This window comes from Crotalus tigris, unplaced genomic scaffold (assembly GCF_016545835.1).
Source record: "Crotalus tigris isolate CLP2741 ecotype Arizona unplaced genomic scaffold, ASM1654583v1 scf7180000020455.750797, whole genome shotgun sequence".
In the NCBI taxonomy this organism is placed as follows: Eukaryota; Metazoa; Chordata; class Lepidosauria; order Squamata; family Viperidae; genus Crotalus; species Crotalus tigris.
The window spans coordinates 662317-675385 of NW_024098029.1; the positions used below are offsets into that span (position 1 = coordinate 662317).

The 13069-nt window shown below is 46.5% G+C and overlaps 1 protein-coding gene across 1 annotated transcript; it reads right to left on the reverse strand.

The window, feature by feature from the left end:
- Positions 1–365: 365 nt before the first annotated feature.
- Positions 366–10647, reverse strand: PURB (purine rich element binding protein B). The gene has a single exon (XM_039366918.1). It carries the CDS (start codon positions 10064–10066, stop codon positions 9020–9022), a length of 1047 nt encoding a protein of 348 aa, XP_039222852.1. The 5' UTR covers positions 10067–10647; the 3' UTR covers positions 366–9019.
- Between the last annotated feature and the right edge of the window lie 2422 nt (positions 10648–13069).

The window sequence follows — 13069 nt, forward strand, 5'->3', positions numbered from 1 at the left end:
AGAAACAGCACCAACCAATCCAGCTTCTCTGTTCCTCCAATGAAATTTTAATAGAACTCACCCCCACCCCATAAAAGTTGTAATTCAGGACTTGCTGGCAGTAATTTCACACGCTGGGCTTCTTTTCGTCACCTTGCACAACCTTTGTGACAGCCTCCTGCATTTGGTTATCTTGCCCCCTTGGATTTTTTTTTTTTCAAACCTGCTCCAACAGGTAATGTTTCACCTTGCGGTAATTCCACTTGCAAAAGTCCCAACACAGCTTCACACACACAATTCCCCTGTATGTTGGTTATACACAGTCCCTCCAATCTGAAATCTAATCACACAGCATTAAAAAAAAACCACACAAGCAGACTCTCTAGGATGGTTCATTCACTTTTCCGCATACTTTTATTTGTTACAAACATACAATTTTTAAATATAGACTGTAAAACTCCATTTGCAAAAACCTGCTATTTTAAGGAGTGCTCAACTAGCATGAGGAATTATTCAGGTCATGTGGACTTTCTCTTTTTCTTCTTCTTTGCTAGTTAGCTAGTGGTAAATCCAGGACCTGCCTATTTGACAACAGCCTCTTTAAAAAGCAGTCCTGCTAGCCCCCCCACCCCACCCCCAGGAAATCAGAATCTAAGCTTCAGCCAATGGGCAGCAAGATAACAGGCAGCTCTTGACCCTGCGGATTTTAACTCATTTCCAGCGCTCTGCTTGGCAGGTGAGAAAGCAATAGATCTTTTCAATGGGTGCTGCACTTTTATACAACATTTCCAAGTCTGAAACTGCACCATGCAGCTATGTCTGCGTATGTAGGTTGCCATTTAAAGTGCATTTAAATTTTAATAAAAAAATAAACGAGGAATAAACTTTATTTTTTTTTATTAAGGTACTTAAAAGTGAACTTTTTGGTCTCTCAGCAGATATTCCTGAAATCAGTCCTATATTACTACAAATTTCTAGAATTTATGTATTTATAGAGCTATTTTTGCATCTAGCAGAGAAACAATTGTATAATTACATATACATGTACGTACATACATGTGTACACATGTACATACATGTGTATGTGTACACAGACATCTGTTTCTATGTATACAATGTACAAAGGTGTATATTTACAAATGGGTTGGCTGATTACATCTTTATATGATCAATTATCACTTGCATGAGTTTTTCTTAATGCCATATCAAACTAAATTATTTGCTTACTTTCTGATATTATACATTCAGCCCAGCCAATTTTCATTCCCGGCTGTTCTGATTCCCCATAACTTTGCCATTTTTTGTTTCATCATCCCGACTTTAGTTTCGAGAAACCCACTGGCAGGACACTTAGCGAGAGTTTCAGTTATTACAAGGAACCGAACTTTGGATGAGTTGATTATTAGCCCCTTCCTTGGAAAAAGATCCGTATCTTTCCAATACAGAACGTGTGCTTGAAAATTCTACCCGTTGTGCAAACGTTTGTTCAACTGAGTTGCAAAAAAGAGCAGGATTTCCAAAATCAGAACTAAAGCGCTTGTTCCAGTGGTTCTTGAGAGAACATGGAAGACTGCCAGCCGTTCAAGGCCTGGCAATGTAACGTCAGCAAGAATAAACTTCTCACCACCAGAACAGCCGCTGCTCAAAGCTCACTTGATTTTGATATGTTTCAACCAGGGTGGGCTTCTCCTGGCTTGTGCATCAGCTGGAGAACCAATGGCACTGCAAAGCTTTCTCACGGAGGGCGGATGGGTTCTTAGCTTTGTCTAGCACATTTGTTAAACTCTGATCCACAGATGATCAGTCAGAAAACCCTCCTTTTGCTGAAGTGTTAGGACTCATCTTTCCGCTAACCTTTCTGGAAAGGAGGAGGGGTGAGCCTCTACTTTCAGCAACAACACACTGTGCCAGATACCAGAAGTGGGTTATCCAGCTATACTTGCAAGATCAACGTGCCAAAGGAAAAAAGTTCACCGCAGCTTCATTAATAGGTGAATAAGTCTACCAAAGTTCTGCCTTCTCTTATAAAAAGTGGCCGGGTTCAACTATTCAGAGATTCTGCACAAGCCACATCACCCAGGAACCCACCTGGCACAGCATTTTAAATTGAAACGTAATGGTCCAATACTTCCAATTTTCACGAGGGGAAAACAAGAATTTTAAGCTGCATTCTGCTTGTAAATCCCACTTAAATTCAAATGTAGGGATTTTCTAACTAGAAGGCCTTTCAACACACACAAAAAAAAACCAGGGCAAGAAATTAAATATTTGGCCTTCGACATTTGCCTAGGTTAAAATGATGAGCAGTGACTGCTGTTTTAAATTATTTTCTTTCTGCAAGTTTTAAATACAATCTATCTTGGCTACACAAAGCAGGAACCAGCTACAACAAACCACAAACTTCTGCTTCTTAGCTGTGGGCCACTTACTTTGTATTTAAGTGTATATGTACATATATATACACACACAATACATTACAATATTAAGGCTACATAGCAGCATTTTACAAATGGCTTTGACAAAGCACACTAAATCTTCCTTATGCCGAATTTCAGAGATAAAAATGTTGTTGGCATTTGTTAGTAGAGCACTATCTTCTTGTCAAATTTTAAAATGGAGGGATAGAAGGAAAGAGAGTAGCAAAAGAAACACTTTCATCCTATGTAAATCCATGAATATTCCTTATTTAAGTAAACATGTTGGCAGACTAATGCTTCTCATTAGAAAACCTCCAATAAAAAGTGTGAAAGATAAGCAAGGGTGGAACTGCCATTGGGAGAAATCCCATTGGTCGGAATCCTACTCCTACAGAGCCTGTCATTTTATTCACATTTCCAAAATTAGACACAAATTAATAAATGTAGCTAGGTTTAAATTCCACAATCACAGAATTTTATGTTGAAAATCAGGGGGCAGAAATCTTTCACTGCATTCAGTGGAATTATAGGCGTGGAGCATAATTTTAGGCCCTTCCTCTTGACAAACTAGAATTCCTCTGTGCTACGAACTTATTTTGAAAACCCTCCCTTGAGAAGGGGCTTGTCTGAAAAATCCAGTCTAGCTCAAACTAATAAAAAGTAGCTGCTCCATTGTGTATCGCCATTTGGTTACTGTTCTCTTTTTTTACAACTCTGTGGTAGTTGTTTTAATGTCTAGACCATAATAGGGAATTTCACAATGGAAAAACCAAATCTACTATACATTACAACAGAAAAGCAATGTAAGTATATTTAAGGTGAAATTAAGTCTAGCACCATTGCAGATAACTGTGATATTACAGATACAAGAGGTAGTAATCCATCCATGGTTACATCCTGATGTTTGAATGTTTGCTTCAGCTATTAAAATTTCTTTTAATCCTGCAGGAGACAGCTATTAGATTTGGCTACGTTCCACTCCTCAATGTCACATTATCTGCAAAACAAAACAAAACAAAATCTTGGTGTGTGTGTGTGTGTGTGTGTGTGTGTGTAATCACTAATGGCTATAAAAGCTACAAAGTGCAAAAGCTGAAGTTTCTTGGAACCTGCAAAAGGGGGGGGGGGGGAAATACGAATTATTTCACTTCAACCAGACTTTTCTGTCATCTGTAGTCATAATCTATTAAATCTTTCCATCTATGCAAATTGAAGAAAAATTTCCTCAATCAAAATGATTCAGTGAATGCTCAAGCACAACATTTAACTATTGCAATTTTGATGACACTAAAAACGATCATAATCAGCAATACTGACAAGAGGCAAGACTTCTAAAAACCTCTCACACATCTGGAATCAGACTACCACAGATTATATTTCAGATCAAGCGACCATGAAGATTATGTATTTACACCACAGATTGTTCATTAGAGTGAACAAAGAATCAAGAAATATACCTACGTATCACTGCTTGGTATTTGTACTCATTTGGAAACGTCCATCTGCAGAATATCACTGCACAGTAAACCTGATTGCTCTGTCTTCTTTCTGCAATTTTTAATTTGAGAAGGGTACTAGATATCTGGAAGCATTCATATCAAACTATCCCCAGATAGACTACAAAAATTACAAGCATCTGACACAAACCCATTAAGTAATGTAGCTGCTGTGCCTGCAGGATTGTGCTCGGTGAAACTAAAATGATCTACACTGCATTTCTTCAGAAATAACTGTGATTACTGCTATTAAAAAGAGCATAATGGTCCTTTAGGTTTTAGATATTTAGTCTCAGGCATTCTTGTTCCTTTATAAAACTAAATTCATAGCAAACATATTTCAATACATTGACCAGTTCACTTGCTTATAAAAGGAAGCATATCAATATCATGTCTACGAAGAACTTGCAGAATCAGTTTTGAAGCCAAAAAAAGTGCCACTTACATATAGGGAAAGCAAGTTTCCCTTTCCTCCTTTGAAGAATCAAGGCCACATTTTTTTAAAAAACAAAAACAAAAAAGTGAATATCTGCTGAGAGATTAAATTGTGCATCAGATCAAGTACCACCATCTTTCTATTAAAACTTTGAGATGTCCAAGCATGTTTATGCAACGAACAATTTTCTACCAAAATCATAAAATTGCCACCCTCACACGAGAAAAGTAGCCTGAGTTAGTCACTTTTGAGATGTCTTGTAGAGTCAAATATATTACACTTTTTTTTTAAACGACGGGAGTAAATCAAAAACCATCTTCAGCTATTCCAATACCTGAAGTGTGCAGTCAACAAAGGGACCACTCAATATGAGGGGCTTATTGGAACCTGCCTCTTGCGCCCATTATCCTGAAAAAGTACAAGCAAGGACAGGATCGTTAAGTCGTTATTTTAGAGACACTAAAGCAGAAGCTAAAATCTTACTAAAAAAAATAATCTGTGATTTGTGCAAAGAGGATTTCAGGGTAAGCAACGGGAATTGCTTTCTCTTTGAGGACTCAGCCTCCTCTGTTAGGCCTGCAATCACTCTGAAGCAGATAGCTATGGAAATAGGAACACGGCCCATAACTAGATGTGAGCTAAAGCTACGGGCGTTTATACCTGTATGTCTCGCATATTTACAATTTTTGGTGCTATACAAGATTTACATTTTGTTTGTACAGCAGATGCACCATTCTAAGGGGAATACCTAGAAATGCCAGATACAGAGGTGACCCATTTCCCCCCCCCCACAAAATCTACAGGTAAAGATGACAATGCAATCCACAAGCCACCTAAAACAACACGCCTAACCTTTCACAGCTCACCTCCCAACTTCACTGGGATCAAGCTGTTTAATCGTAGGCTTGCAGGATATGGAAGCTTGCAAAAATGCACCGACACACGGTCAACAAACATCGCTGCAGAAAGAGATCGATATGAGTTAACTGCAGCAACAAGAATAGAGAAGCTTTTCATTACTCAAATGGACATTTAAGCACAGGAGTATAGCAGGAATACTAAAGTTCACTCGTGTTGGATTGGATCCAGGGTAATGGGTTTTCCTAATGTGGTTGAGTTTGGCCTCGCGTGAACAGTAGCTTATCCAGACACAAAGGTGCCCGTTTGCAATCTGCAGAAACCGGTCACGGAGGGTTTGTGCAAAATTGTGGTAGCAACCGGGAAGGCAGAGATTTCTAATGCTTTGCCATAAGCAATGGAGACCCCCTCTCCTCAGCAGAGGCCAATTCATGCTTCCAAATTAATCAGAAATGTATCTGCAGCCTCCGCTGTTGTTTAAGCCCAGAAATTTTAAGTTCTACATGGGGAAAGGTAATATATATATAGATAGATAGACAGATAGATTTCAGGCAAGTTTCCCTGTTCTCCAATAAGCATAAGGAATGGTTTCCTCACTGAAATACGTTACATCTAAGCGAGGCTTGTGGCACCAGAATTCAATTCTCTCTAGAAAGAATCTTGGGCATTGACCCGATGTAGCATGATAGCCTCAATATTTGTGAATAGTTAAACGCCTATAGCTTATATGTGAGCACAAGCAGACCCAACACCTTAGTATCCTACTGACATCTTGCACTGTCACCCTAACTGCACACCTTGAAGGAGGGTCATGTATCACTTGGTGTACTCAATATCAGTTTAGCTGGTCTACAATGACTACAGGAGCCTCTTCCTGTTGCCAAAGGCAACACCATATATGGCAATGCTCCTTGCTAAACAACTGATATGCTTCTGTCGGCTTCCACATACTTTGGGGCAGCTAATTATAGCTTATATAGCCCCTGGCCAGGGACAGTCAACATCCTGTCACTACCATGTAATACAAAGGTAAGGCTAGTTACTACAACAATTCAGCCCCCCCCCCCAAACCCCCAAAGGTTCTCCTGAAAAGGAGAGGTACTGCATCTTTGCAAGAACTGGCTCATGGCAGCTGAGCAACAAAACAAAACAAAATAAAAAGAGGGGAGGGAATCGAGATTACCACTAACGCAACAAAAATGTTGGTCTATACAAGTATTATACACTGTTTTAAATTGAGTGAAGAATTACAGCAATAGATATTAAGCATCTGCAGCCTCCATTTTCACTGCTGCCTTTTAAGCCTCATTAGTTAAGCAGAGTTTTCTGCAGTTCCTACCCAGGCTACGATCCTTGTACGCTGAATTTTTTTTGTGGGTGAATATTGTTCTCCGCAGCAAAGAACTAAATACAATAGAACAAAAAATATACATAGGTAAATACAGCAGGACATTATTGAAAACAGCTGCCTCGGAGAGTACAAAATACAGTACAAGTATATGGATGTAATTAAAACATCAAGAAATACTATTGCTCCCATTACAATTCAGGAAACAAGTTCTTTGCAACGGAGAAAAATGGAAAGAAGGGTTCCCCCCCCCCAAGTATATAAGATCTACCATGAACACATGGAATAAAGAAACAGCTTTTAAAATAAACAATTGTTGTTTGTGATAAACTAATTTGACATTTGCTGAGTTTTATAACTGTAGCAAAACCCAATTCTTTTTAGAAAAAATTCCAGTGAGGAAATGCCTTTTATATGCCTCTTTGCTTTCTAATAAATACAAAACAAAGACAGTATAGAGAAGAGCAATGCCAAAATAAGGTAAATATGGGTATGCAATAAATTAAAAAGGCAGCTCAAATAAAGGACAGGCATGCACAATTTAAAAAGATTGTAGAGGAAGTTTTACCTGCCTCTAAGATGTCACACAGACAATACCCGAAACTTTGAATGAACAGTATCAATTTCCATTCAATTCAAAGTTGCTAGTATATAATGTAGCTAAAACACTTTTTAGAGGGAATAGGACTGACTTCATTTGTTTAAAAAAATATCATTTTAGGTAAGAATCCATTTAAAATATAGATGAGGCAATTCTTTGGATGGGGAGGCCCAACTCCACTTGGGAAAGACAACTGGACGAATAGGCAGTAGCCAGTCTATAGTAAAATTTGAAGGTGGTAAAATGCTGCTAGGGTGTGTTCATAGTCACAGGACTTGGCTGGATTCTGCTCCTTTTTCGCGATGATTATGCACCTCCCATAGGGCAGAGATTGCTCTGAACAATCCATTGCTGTTAACATAATGTGAGGTACTGAGGAAATGGATTGTGTTCTCTTCTTGCTTTTTTAAAAAAAACCTTGTTAAAACAACAACAGATGCTGGACTTCTGGACCTGAGGTTCTTGGTGTCTATTTTCATAGAACATGTCCACTTATTTGCACGGTGAAAGTAGCTTTCAGTTTCCCTCTCTTCTTCTTCTTTTTTTTTTTAAGAGTTGAAGCCTCACATTCTTTTTTCTTTTTAACAAATTACAATTTAAATGCTTTTGCAAGCTACTGAACAGATTCCACCTTACTGGAGTAGATCCTCTTTTTAAAAGCCCAGAGAAAGGCAGCTCCAATTTTTACTTCCTACTAAAGCCTAAAGCCATTTTGCTCTTTCGCCTTATTTGGAGAGAAGGGGAAGAACTTTAGTGACCAGCAACTAGTCCACTCTGCATTCCTTGTGCTTTATGCCTTTTTTTTCTCTTTTGAACCTGCCTGTTTGCAAACCCCCACCCCACCCCTAAGGAGAGAAAAAAAAAACTCATTATGACCTTTAGAACCTTGTCAACTTTAGAATAATTTCGGTTATCTATTCCAGTTCAGGCACCTGTAGCTTACGGGTAAAAATTCAGGAGAATAACATTGGACGTTGGTCCAGATATAGGCTCCATCCTCTCTCCAAGCAACTTTCTGAACATTCTCAGGGTTGCTTCCCTCATCTTTCCTGTCTCCCCTTTCCCTCCCTCCTGGACCATTTCAACTTCCCCATCTATCTGCCTTGGGCTTCAACCTTCCCGTTCACGATCCTTGATTTTTTTACACTTCCCGGTTAGGCTGCTGGATTTGGATCTGCTGGATTTGGATCGCTTGTGGCAGCTTCTCTTCTTCCTTCCAATTGTGCTCAGTGGCCATGCAGTCTCCAGAATGCTGGTGTTGAGAGCAGAGGAGGAAGAACGCGGTCTCAAAATGCAGGAGAGGGGAGAGGGCACCGAGAGAAAGGGAGAGATGAGGTCGGATGAAATTCTCTCTCCCCGTTCCCCCCCTCCATAAATTAAAAAAAAAGTGGGGGGGGAAACACCACACGTTTCAGCAGTCAGGGCAGATGAGAAGCCTCGGGAAGCTCAAGCAGATCAAGGTGGAGAGGATCCCCTCTTCTCCACTCTGGGCCAGGACGGAGGTTAACCGAGGTCGCCGGGATTCCTCTCTACAAGGCAGGGCGATGAGAATGGCAAGCCGGGGGAGCTTAAAGCTGAGCCAAGTCACGGACAGATGCTGTATCCTGGTGGGGCAACGACAGGGTGGGAAAACGAGAGGAAATTCGGGAGGGGAGGCTGCTCCAGAAGCGGTGGGTGGAGGCAAGACAGGCAGGGCGGCTCCACGCTTTGCTCTCTCCCTCTCCTCGAGGAGAAGGAAACGTAGGATCAGGTTTCGCCCCATTTCCATCCGCTCCCCGAGGGTCTTCCCCCTCCCCGGTCCATAGCAACCCCCTCCCCAGTGGAGCGGCGGCGGCGGCTGGGGAGGGAAGGGGGTGTCATCTGGGGAGGAGGAAGCGGAGAGGCTCAGTCGTCGTCCACATCGTCCCCGTCGGAGTCGTCCCCTGCGCCGCTGCCGCTGCCCGGCCCGGCCGGTCCGGCGCGCCGGTCGTAGAGCTTGTCCCGCTGGCGCTCCTGAATGTCGCGCATCTCGTCGGCGTAGCGGCAGAAGGCGCCGCCGAACTTGGCCCAGGCTTTGTAGGGCACGGTGATGGCGTTCCGGTAGGAAGGCTTCACCTCGCTGACGCGCAGGAAGACGCCGTACTTGTTGCAGCCCACGTCGAAGAAGAAGCGCTTGGAGTCCACCGTGATGGAGGTGCCCTCGGGCAGCTCGCCGTACAGGCCGCCGCCGCCGCCGGGGCCCCCGCCGGGCCCGCCGCCGCCGCCCAGCTCGTCCTCGTCGGCGCCGTAGTCGTCGATCAGCTTGGCCAGCGCGTCGCGGAACTCGATCAGGCCCTGGGCCGGCAGCGCGATGGTCTGGCCGCTCTGCAGGCCGGGCGGGCCGCCGGGGAAGCCCGCGCCGCCGCCGCCGCCCGGGCCGCGGTTGATGGTCTGGCGGATGCGGAGGAAGCGGCCGCGCTGGTTCTCCTTGAGGTCCAGGTAGTACTTGCGGTTCTCCCGCACCAGGAACTCGCTCTTGAGCGCCCGGCGCGGCCCGCCGCCGCCGCCCTCCTCGCCGCCCGGGGAAGCCTGCGCCAGCTGCTCGGGGCTGCTCGGGCCCAGCTGCGCGTAGTGCTCGATGAAGTCGCCCAAGTAGTCGCGGAACTCGGCGGCCACGGCCATGGAGAGCGTCAGGCGGCTCTTGGAGCCCCCCGCGCCCACCTCGGCGATCTTCAGGAAGCGCCCCTTGGCGTTCTGCTTCACGTCCAGGTAGAAGCGCTTGTTCTGGATGTCCAGCCGCTTCGAGGCCAGCTCCTGCGTCTCCTGCTCCGGGCCCGGCCCGGCCCCGCCGCCGCCGCCGCCGCCACCGCCGCCGCGGTGGCCCTGGAAGCCGCCGCCGCCACTACCGCCGCCGCCTCCCCCGCTGCCGCTGCCGCTGCCGCCTCGCTCGCTCCCGCTGTCCCCGTCCGCCATCTTCTCCGCCCGAGTCCTTCTGCCTGTGCCGCCGCCGCCGTCAGGCCCAGCCCGGTCTGCCTTCCGCCCGCCCGTCAGTCAGTCCGCCCGCTCCGGCTCTCTCTCCCTCTCGCTCTCCCTCAGCCGCTCGCTCGCTCGCTCAGGCGCACGCGTCCACGCGCTCGCACGAAGGCACGCACGCGCACGCGCGCTCGAGGGAGGGGGGAGGGGAAAGCGCGCGCGCCGCCCTCTACTCGCGTCGCGCTCTGCCCCGCCGCCGCCTCAGCTGCCTCAGCCGCCTCAGCCGCGTCCACCCAGATTTCCGGCAGTCACCTGGCTGCTGCGCGCGCGGGCGCGCGCGAGATCCGCGCCGGAAGCTCGCCCCACCGAAGTAAGCTCCGCCCGCTCTCCTTCCCCTGTTTGGGAGGGAGGGGAGAGCGCGAGCCCGGCCGCCCTCCGGAGCGGTGACGTCTTCCGCCCGCTCCTTCTTTCCGCTTCGCTGCGACGAGGGCGAGGCCGCGCTGCCGCCTCCCCGCCCGTTTCTCTCACCCTCACGCGCGCTCGCGCGCCCTGGCTCGCCCTCGGATGCGCGCGCAGCCGCCGCCCCCCCCTCTCTCTTCCCACCCCGCGGGGAAACTGAGGAGCGGTCGTGCGTCGCTTCCCTTCCCTAGCTCTGGACGACATCTCCCATGGTTCCCAACCAGCTGGGGCCGAGGGGAGCCGTCGTCCAGCCTTCCGAAGGGAGAGGCAGCGGGGGAGCGACTCCCTGCAAACTCGAAGGCTTGCACGGGCTTCCTGCCCTGGGAGTGAGACACGTGTGCACGCCCTCCCGACGTGATACAGAGGCGGCTTCCTCCGGGCTGCTGAGATGGGGAAGCGGTGCCGCCCGTGCTCGTTCCCAGCTGAGGAAGGGGGCGCTGGAGCGCGCCGCTCGGAAGCCGAGGAGCTGCGTGAGGAACGGCCGGCGAGTGGTGCGAGCTTCGTGCTGCAAACGGGGCGGCGTGCAGATCCTCGCCCTGACTTTCCAGCCGAGGCGGAACGTGGCTCCTGCTCCGAGGCACGAAGTGTGCAGCCTCCTCGGGGCCTTGGAGCGCCCGCTTCCCTCCCCCGCCCGCGCCTCCCGAGGAGCCGAGTTCAAATCCTGCCTCCCCCTTTGAAAGGCATCGCTTCCCAGGTGCCAGTAAAGCCGCTGCTGGGTGCGCCTTTTCCTGCTCCACATGCCGCCCTGGGCCTCTGGTTTACCAAAGGGCAAGAACCGAAACAGCGGTGGGCGATGTTCCGGCCCTGCAAAGCTGCTAGAGAATTGGGGCTTAGTGGCAGAAATTACATTTGCTTTCTGATTTCACATTCCAGGGAGAGCTAAAAATTTGCTCTTTGGCCGATAACAGAAGTAGAACCGCGGTGGCTCTTCCGGTTTTAAGTTTCTAGTGCTGATTGAGCAGAGGTGATGTCACAGAGCACCCACAGCCATTTTAACTGACCAGAAAAGGAGAGAAAGAACAGGAATTACTTGCAGGTTGCAGAACGGAAGCAAAGTCTGTGAGTGGAATTGATAGCTCAGGTTACTTTTCATTAGATTAGACATCCCAATTCCTGTAACCATTCTTCGTGTGTTTTAGCCTCCAGCCCTCTTAATCATTTTTGTAGCTCTTCTCTGCATTCTTTCCAGAGTCTCAATATCTTTTTTTATATTGTGACCAGAACTGGATACAGTATTCCAAGTGTGGTCTTACTAAGGCTTTCTAAAGCGGTACTAGAACTTCACGTGATCTTGATTCTATCCCTCTAGTAATGCAATCATCATATTACAAGATGAGCATTGGACTGAGCTGCTTCTAATACGTTGAGAACATCTAGCCATTTGCTGTTTTAACTTCAAGAAAGCATTTGATATCCTTGACTATCACCTCAGGTTCAGTAATGAGATGGATGAAGGTGACGAAGCTCAGATGTGCTGTTGACCGGTAGGAAACCTGACCCAAGAATTGAGATTCCTGGTCTGCCAGTGCCTGCTTATCCTCAGCTGTCTCTGGGGGACAGCTGTGGCTAGGAATACATTTGCACAAATACCTCTGGTGCACCAGCTGCAATCATTCCCGAGCTCTTTGGATTTGACAATAGCGATCTATGAACTGGTTACATCTCTCTACTGTTAAAGGACCTCCAGAAACTTCATGATACAAACTGCATCATGTAGACTGCCAACTAGCATTCGTCTAACAACAGTTAAAGATGTGTGTCGGTTATTTTGAGGCATGATGTGTGGGTTAAGACCTATCTAGGGAACTAACCCGGACCATAAAGAAGGCTGCATGCCGAAGAATTGATGCTTTAAAATTGTGGTGTTGGAGAAGATTCTTGGACTGTAAGGAGATCAGGCCAATCTAAAGGAAATCAACCCTGGCTGTCCTTTGGAGGGGACAGATCCTGAAACCGAAGCTCAAATACTTTGGCCATTAAAAGAGAAGAGAGGACTCAGGTGGTGTTGGGAAAGACTGAAGGCAAAAGGAGAAGGGGACGGCAAAGAAGGAGATGGTTAGATATTGTCATTGACACAGTGGACATGGATTTGGGAGGTTGTGGAGGACAGGGCAGCCTGACATGCTGTGGTCCATGGGGTCATGAGAGTTGGACACGACTTAGCAATTGAACAACAGGAAAACAATATCCTTGTCTTAGTCATGTCAAGGCATCAAGAACTAGAAGAAGCCTTTAAAAGTTGCCTCTCCTTTCAGAGATTCCTTTCTCAAGCACATCTCTCCTTCCCCCTCCCCATCTCCTGAATTAAACCATGGAATCTGCTATGCATGGAACTGCACTCTCTCCACCTGTGCAAAAGGATTCTTGACATTCCTTTTTAGCCATTTTTTTCCCATCGCTTTTAGGTCCAGCTTTTTTCCCATCGCTTTTAGGTCCATTCCGAGACTTTGGGTCTCGGAATCCTACCAGTGGCTAGCTGGGCAGTTCTGGGAGCTGGTATTACAGTATTTTATCTGGTTTGGTGATGCTGTCTGCTGGTTTCTT